Genomic DNA, 16,135 nt, shown 5'->3' on the forward strand with positions numbered 1-16,135 from the left:
AGCCAAATAGAGTGAATGAGTGACTGGAATGCAAAATGAGTGATGGGTTTGGGGTTACACTGGGAGAGAATTAAACCTGTGACTGTAATATAACTCTTTTTTCTTTCATTGTTCCTCAGTATAAAGGCTTTCTTTCTTTTTCTTTTTTTAAGGGTGCTGGCTTTCTCTGTGTTTAGTATTGTGTAGAAAGTCATTTCTCTGTAAGACATGCTTTTACAAGTATTATTTTAAAATTTTTCTTTGCAGGGAACTGAAGACTCTCTATCAAAGCACCTATAGTTGTAACATATTCCCAGAAGGGTGCCCACTAGGCACAAAGAACTACAAAGAAAGTTGATCCGAAGACCCCTGGTGTGGCAAGAATGACTTCAAGTTGTATGATTCCAGTGTTTGCTTTGATGATTGGGTGTTTAGCCTCTGCAGGTAAGTGGCCTCAACGTCAATTTGGGCTTCCAAATGTTGCAAGCACTTGGATTTAATTGCAGGTTGCATTTTTTTGTTAATCGCCGGGAGGCATTTAGTTCAATACCAATGTAAATGTTCCCTGGTGTGACTGCATTAGCAAGAAATAATATTGGGAACCTTGTTATGGTCTACTACTACAGGCAAAACTGTAAATTGTAACAGAATGGGCGTGTTCGTATTATGCCTGTGGGCAGTTGGTGGCTTCCATGGGAAATGTGATATAGAACGATATAGATGTTTGGTCTGATCCAGCAGAACTGCTCTTTTGTACTCAGAATGGTCCATTTCCGCCCATGTGTGCTTGCTGTTCATTAAGATTTGTTGGAGCAACTCCCCTTCACATCCCATTCAACATCTGAGTTGTGTTTGCCTGGGACACAAGAGAGACCTTTCTCTGTAGTAATGCCTAGGCTTGGGAACTCCCTTCCGAGAAACGCCTGCCTTGACCTCTCCCTGATTGTGAGCCACCGGAAGGCCAAGGCATTTCTCCTTAGACGGGTGTTAGATCAGCCAAACTGCTCATGTTTTTAAAGTAATTGCTTTTGAGTTTTTAATCTTTGCTGTCCTGGTACATTTTCATCTTTTTGTTGGCTTTGTGTTGGCCACATTTGCACATAATGCTAAACCAAGATCTAGTGCTAGCTGCACAAACAGGAAGGAGCCTGAGTGAAGCACCAGGCTTGAGAGCTTCTGCCTCCCTTCCTGTGCTGCCTGAAGAACTTTGCTAGTGTTTAGTTTCAGGTTTCATTAATCATGGCTTGTTGTGCTGTGCAAACCAGAGAGTGTCCTTTAAAACAAACACTGGTCAGTTGCAAAGCAAGCCAACTTCCCACCCATGGCCTGATTTTCATGTAACACCAAGGCAAGGTTAATGGAAGCCAAGGTATATAAACCAACAAACCATGGCTCATGAGTGTGGATTTTGTAGTTAATAAACCATGGTTAAGATGCTGGGCCAGGTTTTGACAATCAAATTACATCATGGTTTATAAACCAGGGCATATGCAAACTGGGCCCATGACTTGTTCAAGTAAGCAGATTGTTTGATGTATCACAGTATTTTAATATTCTTTTGGAAGCCGCCCAGAGTGGCTGGGGAAGCCTAGCCAGATGGGCGGGGTATAAATAATAAATATATTATTATTATTATTATTATTATTATTATTATTATTATTTGCGTTAATATGCAATGTTAAGCCAGGAATCTCTGAAAGTAAATGCTAGTAAAGTCCTTCTCCAAGCTGGACAGGAGGAACAGGACGAGGGCAGGGGAGAGCCCTGTGGCTTTGGTCGGGCTCTTTCCTGCTTGCACACATGACACTATACCTTGGTTTTAGAGCAAAACTATGAAAATACATGCCGGCTCAAATACATACCAGCAGCAAGTTCATATGTTTTCTAATCCATGGTGTTCTGAAACTGTTTTTGAAGTCCACAAGTGGTTTTTGTTCTGGCACAAAAGTATAGAGTCCAGCAGGGAAGTGTCCAAGATGTCCAAGATGATGTAGTGGGGAGACAGTGGACAGTGGATGGATGTCTCGTTTAAATATGAGATGTTCTCATTGTGGAAATGGTGACCAGCTGCAGGGAAAGGCATGTCTGACCAATAAAGTGCATTACAAGCTGGCCTCTTCTCTCTCTCTTTTTTTTCATCAATTGCATGGAAAATAATACTCTTTCAAAAATGTGTTTAAACCTTCTGGGACTTTCTCCAGGGTTTAACTTCAACGAAGGCGTCCAGGCAGTGCTTATTTTGATTCGTTAACATGATGTGATGCCTGGATGTTGTAATGATCTTATTTGGTGACAGATAAATATTTAAAAGTAGGCCAAATGTGTCTGAAGGTGATGTGCAGGATATTGATAGTTAACAGCAATACTTAGCATTTTTAACTGCTCAAAGGGCTTTACACACATCATCTCAGTTATCCTTATGGCAACTTTGAAACATTAGCCAGCATTGCTCGCCCCTACTTCAGAGAAGTTGGTGGCTTATCCAATGCTACTAGCTGAGTTCATAACCAAAGTGAGATTTGAATTAAAGTTCTTTTAGGCTGCAATCCCATTCTCACTTATGTAAGCCCATTGAACACAGTCAAGATTACTTCTGAGTAGATATATCTAGGGTTCCAGCCTTAATTATTATTTTCTGCTTGCCATTGCATCAAAAAATGATTTAGTTGGCTCAGGTAGGATCTTACTCGATGATTTTGGAAAACAGAAGTTGCATTTCATCAGCACAAATAAATTAGTGGTTGTTGGGGAAGGGAACGAAGTTCACCTCTTGGATATATCTTGAGCATTATTTTAATGAATTGCTTCCCATGAGACATCCCAAAAGGATTTGCAATATTTGCCCTCTCTAAAACAATCTTGGAGGTTGTGGACCTCGGCTGCCGGGGAGGAGTAATCATTTAACTGGTACAGTTTTTGGTCCTCAGTTTCCCAGCTCATTTACAAAGGTCACCAGTACCTTGAACATAGCCTTACAAGGTGGTTCTTAAGAGGATAAGGGGGAAGGGAAATCCATGCTTGTATGCCATTTTGAGTCCCTTTGAAGAGTGGCATCCTTTAAGACTTTGGCCTCATTCATGCAGCAGTTTATCCAGTTTTCCTGATGTTTCCCTAAGTGCTACCAATCATGCTGGCTCTGCACTATTTCCACCGCCAGAAAAAGCAATGCTTCTGAATACCAGTTGCTGGAAACCACAGGAGGGGAGAGTGCTCTTGTGCTGGGGCCTGCTTGAGGGTTTCCCACACATATCTGGTTGGCCACTGTGAGAACAGGATGCTGGACTAGATGAGCCATTGGCCAGATGCAGCAGGCTCTTGTGTTCTTACATTCTTGTTGCATCATTTCCCCAAATGATTGGTACCAAACAGCCTTCATGTCTTATTAGATAATACTGTATAGTAACAGTATTACTATTATTAAATAGCAACCGTATTACTATGTGCTATTGAATAATACTGAACAGTGGGTTTCCCCCAAACCGGTGGGATAGTGTCCTCCTCTAACACTAATAAGGTTTGTTTCTTTTTAAAATTGTCTGTGTATGAAAGATAATCATATCTGTTATAGCAGGGTTCTTTTAACAACCGATAGTAATGCTTTCCCTTTTTGAAATCTGTTTTCCCTCTTTCATCAATTCTGTTATTTCGTCCTGATAAGGAAACTGTGTCGCATCTCAGTTCTAAAGTCGTGCAACACCATGGTGACGATTGGCATGGAAATGGACAATAAAAATAAACATCCCATCTATGGCTGTGATGTCTTTTTTTTTTTTAGCTTTGCTTTTCTGGGAGGAAAATCCTCATGGGCTTCCTAGAGTGGATTTGCAAAAGAAATTAGAAGTTAAGATAGTAGAAACCCCTTGAACAGCATTGTTAATTGTATCGTGGGAACTGGATGAAGATAAGGAAATGTTCACCCACTTGTTCTCTCTCTCTCCCCCATGCTGAGCATCTTCCAGGTTCAATAAAGCTCAACAATTTATGTCACTGTTTCCTTCATTATATTTAGTCAGATTCCATTGGAAAGTAAAAGATACAAACTTGTTTCCTTTCTTGAGGGGAGAAATAGCATGTGACTGATCTTACATGGTTTACTTAATTTGAACAACTTGTAAAGACTTGAGGTTTGTTTGTTTTATTATTTTTATTTATTAAATTTCCATGCCACCCTTCATCCAAGGATCACAGGACAGTTTGCAATATAAAAATACATAACAAGGTAACAATCAAAAACAATATCTCCCCTTTACTATTTAGGAAATAGTAATGTTTTGCAGGGTGCTGTAAAGAGAGAGGTATATTTTTAACATAAGAAAAAAGCACACACAGAGAGGTTGAAAGGTGATAAAATGAATGGGTCAAATTGTACCAGTTTTGGTACATCGGGTCATCAAATGCAGCAATAGAAATGCTCCAGAGGTAATGAACAAGATGCCCTCCAAACGTTGTTTGACTACAGTTCTCATCATCCCTGACCATTGGGCCTGCTAGTTGGTGCTCATGGGAGTTGTAGTCCAGCTACATCTGAAGGGCACCATATTGGCTGTATCTTATACCTGTATCTTGAAGCAGATCCATAAAAGACGATAACCATCAGACTCTAAGGAACCTGTAGGCTATTGAATCCAGCATTTATAGCTAATCTGCCCACATCACCAAGATTATTTTAACTTCTAATATCTGTAATCACCTGCCTTAAGTATCTTCAGAAGTTGGAAAAGAGGTTTAGAAATGATATAGAGAAGTGTTTGTTTTCCTTGGAAGCTAGACCTCTGTATTTGAAGATTCTTAAGTCTGAGTCCCCATGGTTTTCTGATATTGCTTGCCTGTTCATATGGTTCTTTCACTGGCCTCTTTTAAAGCGTGTATTAAAGATTTCTCTCTCCCCCCCCCCCCAATTTGAGGTTGTTGGTATTGTTTCTGTGTGTCAGAATTGTGCAAGTTATGTCTTGTTTGGCTTTTGTAAAGCTCTGGTTTGCTAGTGGTATATTCTGGGCAAATGGCTCTTGACAAATTCCTCTGTTTTTTCAGAGCTTGCCTGCAGATTTGGTCCCCTGTGGCTTTGATGCAGCAGAGGATGAATAAGAATGCTCACTGAGTAAACATGGAAATTGGGCATTTCATTAAATCTGACACTAGATTGTGCTAGATGAATTCTCAAAAGCATGATACTACAGGGCAGTAGAACATCTACAGTGGGGTATGTTCAGGATTTGGAATTCTGTAGAACTAGGTATTCAGTGTGTATTATTAAGCTATCCAGAGCACCAAGCCAAAAAAGATGTTCTGCATCGCATTCTTAGGTTTTCCTTTTCTACTTTGCTGCTGTTCTTCTGTTCCACTTCCTATACTGTGTGAAGTATGACTTTGTGCCAAAAAGAAATTTTTGCTGAGGTTTCCTTGAGTGCTACTGAAACTCAAGCAAGAGGAGATTTCCAGAGAGGAAATGAGTTGTGAAATGCTACAAGCCTTTGTACTATGTAATTGCCCTCCTTGATAGTTCTGCTAAGTGATACACTTGAAGATGCAAAACGCTCAGGTGCAAATAATGTGTACTTCATTATGTTATTCTGACAAAAAAATCATGGTTTGTTGTTAACTAGCAAAAATAAGAGAGCATGCATTTTTATTCATTTATTGCAGCATATCTCTATGATTTATTTTTTTTTGAGGAAGGGGGAATCAAGGTTAAAAACAAAAATAGGCACCAGTAAAATCTTACCATCAAAATCAAACTCCAAAAGCTCCCCCACAAGTGACAGGAAAGCAGCACAGTGAAAATCAATATAGGGCATGGCAAAAATAGTCGGTTTTCAAATGTCAGCTGAAATAGAAAAGTTTTTTACCTGCCTATGAAAGGGCAGCAGGGGGGGGGGGGGCGTTGACAATCTGCTTCTGAGCTATGCTCAAGATGCTAGCAATAACTTACAAAACCTTAAAACAATTTGGAACCTGGGCATTTCAAGGACTGCTTCTTCTTGTACTGTTCTGTACTGCAGCTTTTTCCAGGGAACGTGAAGCTGCAACACTTGCTTCCTGGAAGATAGAGGGGCCAGATGGTGAGGTCAGCACACTGCAGACACATAGGCAGAAGGCTGGATTAGCTTCACTGGTGCAATTGTGGAATGCTGGATTGTCTCCCCAACTGTGGAATGCTCTCGCCAGAGAGACTCGACAGGCTCCATGTTTTTATCTCTATCTTCCATCCATGCAAGCAAGAGGCATTATCAGAGTTCAAGGACCTATTCCAACCAGGCAAGAACTCTCAGGGAGGCTGCAAAGCAGGGCTGGTAAGGGATATGAACTCAGGGGGAGGTGTGTGTCCCGAGGGGCTGCCTTTGGTCCCCGGGCCTGAGGTTCCCCACCCCTTCCATAGAGTATAACAGAACTCTGGAATATAGCACTATATTTATAAAGTGCCTATTTATAATACAGAAGTTGCAATGCAATTTATCCTATGTAACTTACAAAGCAACCCATCAAGCACCAGGAACCTTAGTCCCACAGGAAAAATTAGACCTGGCAGACAGTTATCCTATTATTGTTTAGGAATCAACAGCGGTTGTTTTCCCCAAGCCACACCCATGACATCAGGTGTGGGACATGTAAAGATGCAGCTGCAAAGGAACATTTGGGAGTCTTAAAGGATGCATCTCATTGTTCCTTGGCAAATGGGCTTTACATTTGGCCCGTTTTAAATTTGGCATCAAATGCAAGCAAGGGATTGGCTTCATTTTGGGAGGCAACAGTGCACATCTTTGCACAAAAGCAAGACCAGTTAAGCTAGATGGACTTCCTCCCAGGCAAGTGGATATAGGACTGAAATATAATAATAATAATAATAATAATAATAATAATAATAATAATAATAACAACAACAACAACAACAACAACAACAACAACAACAACAACAACAATTTCATTTCATGCAGGAGTGCAGAGCCCTTATCCAGAATGAATAAATGTATTCCTTGCTAAAGGCCTATACTTCTTAAAAGAATCAGTACAAGAAAAACAGCCATTATTTCTGGCCAATAATGTTAACAAAAAAATTCTAGCCGATAATGTTAATGATAAAATTAGGTTTTAAATCCACAAATGAAGCAGGCGTTCAGTTTTTGATATTTACAAAAAAATTCTTTTTTTAAAAGAACAGCTGGTATCTGTGCGCTCGATGCCTTTTATACTTGCCGTATAATCAAAACCTTGAGCAGTGACAACAACAATGTTGGCATAGGCAAATATATTCCAGTGGAAAAGTTTATCATATGCAAGGACTGTGGGAGTTCAATAGCATTTTTTAATGAGCACATCAGGACAGCAATTGTTTTTCCAACAGCAGATGCTTCATTTCTAGCCAACACACTTGGGGCTATATTTTTTACACTACTTCATGTGTAACTTCATTCCTCCTGCAGACAGTCCAGCTGTTTGATAGGTGTGTGTATTCCCCTGTGCGGTAGCCAGTGTTTTACAAGCTGTCAGTTACTTGCGTATGTACTGTCACCATGCTGGTCTCTTAAGCATTTGTCCCCCATGCTGTTTGTTGATCACTTTCTAAGCGGAATATCCCATTTTGGTGTAATATTCAGTCAAGGGTTCATGGCTGGGAAAAAAGTATTTTAACAAGTGAAAAGCAAAAGCTCCCATCTCCAATTCTTACCAATATACAAATAGCATCGGTGAGGTTTGTTGAAAACTCCTTCCAGGCCACTTAGCCTTGCCCATTCATAATGTTGATGTAAATGATAAACAGAGGAAATATTGTTGCCACGATGGAAGGGGCTCAGCAGTGGAACACACTTTGGTTTAGCAAGAAGAGAACTTAAGCATGAGCCTGGGTTCAGGTGGCAATTGCAGACCCTCCAAGAGTCCCTATTTTCTAGGGATAGTACTGGATTTACAGAAACCATTCTGGTTTCTGATTTGATCCTGGAATGTCCCACTTTTCCTTAGGATGTCCCAATTTTCATCTCAGAAATGTTGGAAGGTATGTGGACCAGAGGTTCCCCTAGTGCTGCCATACACGCTTGACTGGGAGTGAGCTCTGTTGAACTCAGTGCACTTGGCTTGGGAGCAAAAATGACCAGGGAGGAGTACAGTGATTGCGAGTGAGCTCCTTTGAACTCAGTGCACTTGGCGTCGGAGCACTGAGTTCAGTACAGTGATTGCAAGCTCCAGAGAGTAGCTTACTGTGTTGTGCAAACTAGACCTATAAGGGTAACAGAAGCATAATGTAGAAAGAAAGCACTTAGGGTAGGTTGAAAGCTTCCCCAAAATGCATTTTGTGACTGCATTCACAAAATGTCCAGAGACTGATTTTGCAGAAACATAACTGACTTTCTACTGTGTGTGGCAATGTGAGCAAGCGCAAAGTTTGCGGCTGCATTATAAGGAGAATGGTGGACCAGATAAACCTTGGGATGCTCCAGGAAGGCAATTACCACATTCTCATGTATTGCATGCACTGTCATTTTTATGACGCTCTGTTTACAGTTGACCCTGGTCTTCTGTTTTAATAGGCAAAAGAGAGAAGCGAACCCAGTCTGGAGGTCATAAATGCCATAATATGATATGTATTTGCATTAATGGATGCATGTGTTCCAAGTGAACTGTCCAGATTTGTGTAACTTGCCTGGCAGATAACAAAGTTGAAATGTGTCCCAGTGTCTTTGATTTACAAACACCCCCCCCCCCCGAGCCCAGCTTAAGCTTCATATTAAGGATTCTGATGAGGACTTAGTTGTCTGGGCCATCCATCTGCTTCTGAATAAATGTCAGTGTTAGGACATCTGAGTATTTATTAGTGGAAAATTTCCCAAACAGTTCATCCCGGGGCTGCAGTTATCTCATTTAATTTGGCTTTGAAGAACAATGTTGGAGGTAGTTTGTTTGAAGGTTTGTGTTTGGGTGCTAATGCATTTTAAAGCAGCATTTAATTGTTTTGGGGCTTCCCTTATGGTCTTTGAAAATTCATCTTTTTTTATAAAAAAAAAAGCCTGTGTTTTGTGGTAGTGGTGATTTGATTGGATGCTGCCTCATGCCAGTTGCTGTTTTTGGATTACTACCAACAATTTTCCTCTTTGAAATAATGTTCTCAGCCATATTGTTCTCATGGCTTGTGGCCACCACTGAACTGACCCTCCCTCTGGGAACCTCAGATTTTCACCCTGGCACTTTCAGGGAAATGAATTTGGCATAGTACTTATCAGACCCTAGAAGAGTCGTAATTTGGCATAAACCTGTCTAACGGGAAAAGGACATGCCAAGCAGTCAGTCTTTAGTCTCTAGTGCAGGGGTCTGCAACCCGCGGCTCCGGAGCCGCATGTGGCTCTTTTACACCTTTGCCACGGCTCCGGGGCGGATACTAGCGAGGGGAGGAGGCGCATTGTGTGCCCCGACACTCCCCACTGTGGCGGGCGCTGTACTGGCTGTGACGTCGCATAGGGGTGGTGCGTGCGTTAGTCACGCACCGTCCCGACGTCACCTTCCCGCCAGCTTTCAGATCGCGGCTCCGGAGATATATTTGCTTTAAATATCGCAATGGTTTTGCGGCTCCCAGATTTTTTTTCTTCGGAAACGGGTCCAAGTGGCTCTTTTTGTCTTAAAGGTTGCAGACCCCTGCTCTAGTGAGTGTCAAGCATTTCTGAGTCCAGGTTTATGCTCACAAGTCCAGTTGGGGGAGAGAATGAGAGTCTGCTGGTCCACTCAGGACAAGGGTCAGCTTGTCTCTCTGATAACACATCAGATCTTCCCTCAAGCACTTGGAAGCCTTCACTTCGTTAGAACATCAGCTTTCAGCTCGCTTTGGCTTGTGCCTGGCTTTTATCTCTGTTCTGCCAGATGTTCTACCTTCTGACCTCCTGTTGCTTTGCTCCTGCTTCAGAGCAGGTTCTATTAGCAAGCCACTTTGGACTGGGCTTTCATAAAATAATAATAATAAAATATTTTCAGATAATTTTTTTTTAATGAGCGCCTTCACATAAAATAAAGGACAGGCCCTGTTCTCAGGATCAGTCTCAGATTCTCACAAAGTGCACATCCTTCATCATTTCTCTTATGAAAGTAGGGATGTCCTAAGGAAAAGCCAGACATTCCGGAATCAAATCAGAAACCGGGACAGCTTCTGTAAATCCAGGACTGTCCCTGGAAAATAGGGACACTTGGGGGTGGGGAGGTCTGAGAGTGACAGGAGCTGTGTTAACCCTTTCTGTTGAGGGACACATGGTTTGGAGTTGGGCACAAGAGGGTCATAGCTGGGGCCTTCATTATTATTGTCCTCTCTGCCATCTCTTAAGTTCTTTAACCACTGATATCCGATCTCTTCTCAATCCAGTTACCTTGCAGATTTTTAGAAGGGCTTTACAATTATTATTTTTTTGGCAAAAACAAAGAAAAAGGTAGCCATCTTGCTGTTTTACCTATGTTCTCTTAAAAATGCTTAGGCATGATGTGTTATGTAACTGGTTAAATGAGTATGTTCTCCTCCCATCTTTTTCTGTAGCTCCTGCTACATTTTCCTTTGTCAATGTAAAGGATTCAGAAGTACTGGAAAGAGAGGCTGCTGTATGACGAGAAAAATGGTACCAGCAAACTATTAGCGTTATCTCTTATCTGTGAGCCAGTACAGGAATCAAAACAAGACCATATCAGAAGCCATTTTTCAAAGTATTGATATAATAAATGTTCTGGCCTTTGCAGTAGCAGTGTTTATTACATTCAGTCTTTCTTATTCCAAGGACATGGCTCCATTACAATCTAGCTTTGTGTTCACACTGTAACCCTGTCATGCAGGCTAGGTTGAGAGGCCGTGGTTTGTCAAAGGTTACTCACTAAGTCCTGTGGCTTAAATAGGAATCTGGACCTACCTCTCTCAAGTCCAAACCAATGTAGCCAATATATCTCAACATCTGCAATATGCTGTCTTCTTGATGATTTCCATTTCCATCCATGCCTTATGTTTACAAGATCAAAACTGTACATCTGCAGCAAGAAGCATGCGAGTAAGTCAACACATGAACACCAGACCATCCTTGATTTTATTGGTATGATTTAGAAGAAAAGAATTCTAATGAAATGTTTCTGAGTGCTGCACCGTTTAATGGTGTTGTTAAAATCTTATAGTATGTAGCAAAGGCATAACAGGCCTCCCCTGTTTCTTCTTCTTGTCCATTTTTGAAAGTTTGCAGATCGTACGGTGTCTGCCTGCCAGGAGTAAGTTTATTTCTGCCTATATGTGTCCCACTGCACATGAGCATATATGATGAGTGAGTTGGCCAGAAAACATGACCTCTGCATTCACTTTTCGTTAAAAGTTTTCCAGAAGGTATAAGCTAGGACTCTTGACCTAGACAACGCCACAGTTAGTGTTAGTGAGAACCCTATTGGAGCAGACCGGGATCCTGTCCCCACAGTGCCAACCAGATGCCCATGGGAAACTTGGAGGCAGGATCCGAGTGCAATAACATTCTCTCTGCTTGCGGTTCCCTCGCCCCTGAGTTAGTGTGCTACTGATGGAAGTAGAACATTGTGGCCTTATCCTTCATGTTGTTCAATCCTCTTTTAAAGCCATTCAATATGGTGGCTATCACTGTGGCTTGTAGGAATGAGTTCATTTTGTGATTGTGACCCCTTTCTAGTTTGATGATGATGATGATTTATAGGCCAAGAGAGAAGAGAGAATAAGACTCATAACACTAATTTAGTCCCCCCAAAGATGGAGTACTGTCCTGAATTTACTAGGATGTCCAATCTGCAGCCAAAAGAGATTACTCACTGGAAAAGTCCAACAGGGCAAGGATGAAAACTCGTGCCAAATAACTTTGAGGTGCCACAAAACTTTTTTGTTACATTTCCTCCATACTGTTTCTCTCTCCCGTGCTGCTGGTTGGGGGAGAAGTGGAGTTAAGAGAGAACAATAATTTGATGCTACTCTTTCTTGTGTGTTTCTAAGGTAGCTGGTGAGGACTGTAGGCCGCAACATCCGGGAGGCACCGGGTTGACAAAAGACTACTGCAGGGCAACAATTCCTGGGGAATATTATTATTATGTGACATTCAGATTAAATTAATTCCTTGCTCAGCTTCTCAGAAAACGTCTCTTGAGTGTTGCCATCAGAAACACGTGTCAGATTTGTGGGCACTGCTCCCCTTCCTCCTTGGCTGTGCTTGAACTGCCAGTAAATAGTAATAACTGTGTTGGTGGGGTAGGGGTTTGGGTTGTTTTCGTTTGCTACTACGATACATATTTTTGGGTTCACCTGGGATAGCTCAGTTGGTAGAGCATGAGACTATTAATATCAGGGTTGTGGGTTCAAGCCCCACATTATGCAAAAAGAAAGATTCCTTCATTACAGGGGTTTGGACTAGATGATCCTCATGGTCCCTCCCAACTCTACAATTCTGTGAAACTGTGATTTTAAATTGTAAACCGCCCTGTGATCTCGACTGAAGGGCAGTATAGAAATTTAAGAATGAATGAATGAATGAATGGAACACAGCCAAGTGAACACAGAATGTCCCTAGCCTTTTGATCCAAACTCAGTGTTTGAACAGCATGGCAGATCGGGGAAAGAGCATGCATGAGCTCAAGACCTGCTCCTGATATCATTTTGAGCAGAAGCTGTGAGGGAATAGTGAATAGGTTTCAAAGCACTCTGGGTTTACTTTATGACTTCATCAGTTCATTGTACTGTCCTAACAATGCTGTGTAATGCAAGGGTGGGGGACCTGTGACACACCGGGTGTTGCTGGACTACAGTTTCCATTGTCCATGACTGTTGGCCATGCTGACTGGGACAGATGGGAGCTGGAGTCCAACAAAATTTGGAGGGCTACACATTCTCCACCCTTGGTTTAACAGATAGGCCCTTGCTTAAAGAGGCTAGTTTGGGGGTGGTTGTAAAAAGGGGCAGAATTAATGTTTAGATTTTGTGCTGTGGCTACCTCCCATCCTGATCTCAAATTACTTTCCATTGTCTTCATTGCTGCCATTTAAACAGAGTCCTCATTTCTGCGTATCAAAATTACTTAGGTTGGAGGTTATAAGCAGGATGGGGACAGCAATGTGAGCTAGTAAAAAGAAGAGCTTTATATCTAATGTTAATATTCACCACCGGCATTTTTTGCATGTGAGTGTGGGGCAGATCTCCGCTTCCTGCTGCCAAAGTTAATATATTTGTAAATAATGTAAGTAATGTAAATATCTCCCCATACTGATTTTTCACAGAAATCTGTTCAGAGTCCTGTTTTTATGTCCTGCAATGCCTCTAATTCATTTGTGACTCTAAATGGATGTCAGATGAGACCGTCTTTTAAAAACAATTGGCCCAGTAATCTCTTAGATAATCTCATGGAACATTAAAGCTCAACATTGTAGTTAAAGCACAGCTTTCTAAAATCAACAAGAAAGGACTGTTTTACATGCTGTGAAAAAGGGATTGTTTTGTATTTGGTTTGGATCCCTGTTTCCCGTCCTAATGAGTGAAAATTACCCTTGGCTTTATTAAAGGCAGTGATGTTGGTCAGCTGTTTGTATGAGCTTTTGGCTAGGGATTTTGTAAACTGTACATTTCATTACTATTCTATTTTGTATAGTGTTGATGTGAAAGCTGCCTTGTGTATTTTTTGTGAAAGGTAGTATATAAATTCATGAATTACCTTTAAAAATGCATTATATTTTAGTACATCAGTTATACAATTGTCATCATTTATCTTACACTTTGACTTCCACACACATTCCTCTGCCGGGTTTTATTTACCGTATTTTTCGCACCATAGGACGCACTTTTTCCCTCCTAAAAAGCAAGGGAAAATGTGTGTGCGTCCTATGGAGCGAATGCAGGCTTTCGCTGAAGCCTGGAGAGAGAGGGGTCGGTGCGCACCGACCCCTCTCGCTCTCCAGGCTTCAGGAAGCTATCCACTAGCCATGGGAGACCCAGCTCTCCCACGGCTAGCGGAGCGCTGCATTAATCCCGAAGCTTGGGGCGTGCGGAGCTCAGCGCGCCACAAGCTTCTGGGTGCCGGAAAGGTCTCCGCTAGCCGTGGGAGAGCCCCGCGACGTCGCGCGGCTCTCCCACGGCTAGCGGACCGCTGCGCTAATCCAGAAGCTTGGGGCGTGCGGAGCACAGCGCGCCCCAAGCTTCTGGGTGCTGGCAAGGTCTCGCTAGCCCTCGGAGAGCCCCGCGACGTCGCGGGGCTCTCCCAGGGCTAGCGAAGCGCCGTGCTAATCCCGAAGCTTGGGGCGTGCGGAGCTCAGAGCGCCCCAAGCTTCTGGGTGCCGGCAAGGTCTCGCTAGCCCTCGGAGAGCCCCGCGACGTCGCGGGGCTCTCCCAGGGCTAGCGAAGCGCCGTGCTAATCCCGAAGCTTGGGGCGTGCGGAGCTCAGCGCGCCCCAAGCTTCTGGGTGCCGGCAAGGTCTCGCTAGCCCTGGGAGAGCCCCCAGCTCGGGGCTGTATTAATACACATTATTAATGTGTATTAATAAGGTTATGGAAATATAAGTGACAGATAGAGTGAAACTGGTTAACCGTAAATGTTCACAAGCTGCTCCACTACAGCAAAGGGAACAGCTGGCCATTAAATTAACAAAAATCAGATTGAGTTTTTAAAGTTACATTTTTGTCTCCTGTAAATGTTGTTTTCATCTTGTTATGGAAACGATGTGTATCTAATTTTAAGTGGGTAAGAGTAGAAGAAGGAGGCAAGCATCTCCTTTCATATGCACTTAATAGCTGTGGAAGTGGGAGGTATTAGCAGCGAGTACCAAAATTGATGCTGCAGTGATTTCTAAACAAAACACGCATCAAGGAAGATGGAAAGAGAGAGTGTCGGTTTATTCCTTACATGGCTTGTTTTTCAAAGATCTGACTTCCTTGATAATTTCTAAAAAGTAGTTTGTGTTGGAGGGAGTCACATCCCCAAACAGGAAAAATTTACTTGCATGATTTCACGACCAATCCCCCAAAGGATTTTTGAGATAATTACAAGTTAAGCTGTGTTTTTTTAATGGTTAGGGTTTCCTTTTCAGTTGCTTCTTTTGTGTAAATATACCATTTTCTGGTGCTTGCAAATGAATACAAACTAACTATATCTGGACCTGCAGAAATTGCAAATCCTATGCAGACGTTCAAACCCTGTGTGTGTTAGTAGGGAAAGTGGGATTGTAGCAACCTAACGCTCCATTTTAGGCTAGTTCACGGGACTTCACATTTTCAAAAGAGCCATATACATGCAATTAGTATACAGGTGGAGTGGACCGATGTGCATTATTGTCTGTTCTAACTATCACATCTCCGCCATTTTGAAAATCTACAAGTAAGCCCCGAAGTTCTTGTTTGGTTTAAGTTTGGCTCTGCTTCATATTGGTCAGTTGGATTGAGAACCATCTTCCTGTTTCAGTATTTAAGGAACCAAAAGGCTAGGTGGAAACGGAAACAACTGTGGTTCTGAGGTTGTCTGCCAGATTTGTTGGTTTATTATGTCAGGGGTGGGGAACATCAGGCCTGGAAGTGGACTCTTCCCAGGCCACATCCACTCTCCTGGCTCACATCCCTCAGTTCAACCTGCTTTCCATCCTTCCTGAGTGTTTTTGTTTCTTGCTTGCTTGCTTGCTTGGATGGATGGATGGAGGATATAGAAGGCTGTGTGAATGTGGATAGGAATGAGCCTACTGTACTAATGTATATTTCATATTTCTTGTTCTTTCTACCTTTTCCTCCAGTAGGTTGTCCAAAAGTAAATGTGACCTTTGGCATGGAAAAGGTTCCCTTTCCCTGGGTTATGTATATTTCTTCTATGTTAGAGTTCAGGAGGTTCTAGTCAGCCTGCTAGACACCCACCAGGCTTAGACTGTGTTTTCCTTCAGCAAGGTTGCTGCGTAAAGGAGCTGTCAAGCAAGCCAGGTCAACCACAGGGCAGGCATATGCATGGGAGGCATGGCATGCAATTAGCTTTTTATTAACAGAAAATAACAACACAACAGAGTCCTCTGATTCGCCTTAATCTAGCTGAGATGTTGCTGAAACTAACCACTAGCTTCGTCTTTCCCTCTCTAGACTTTCCCTCTGCATTCCTCCCAAGCAGACGAAGGCTGTGTCAAGGGGGTGAACTCCTCTCTGGGCCTATCTGGCCCATTGCTCAGCAATGTGCAGGACTCTT

At 42.4% G+C, this 16,135-nt stretch overlaps 1 protein-coding gene across 1 annotated transcript in view; it reads left to right on the plus strand.

Moving 5' to 3' along the window:
* Window positions 1-16,135, plus strand: part of TGFBR3 (transforming growth factor beta receptor 3) — a 132,505-nt gene that overhangs the window by 20,270 nt on the left and 96,100 nt on the right. The window contains exon 2 of the mRNA XM_077928476.1: window positions 247-423. Within this exon, the coding sequence (XP_077784602.1) occupies window positions 363-423 (61 nt within the window). The 5' untranslated portion in view covers window positions 247-362. The remainder of the gene's footprint in view (window positions 1-246; window positions 424-16,135) is intronic.

Source organism: Podarcis muralis, chromosome 5 (assembly GCF_964188315.1).
Source record: "Podarcis muralis chromosome 5, rPodMur119.hap1.1, whole genome shotgun sequence".
NCBI classification, from domain to species: Eukaryota; Metazoa; Chordata; class Lepidosauria; order Squamata; family Lacertidae; genus Podarcis; species Podarcis muralis.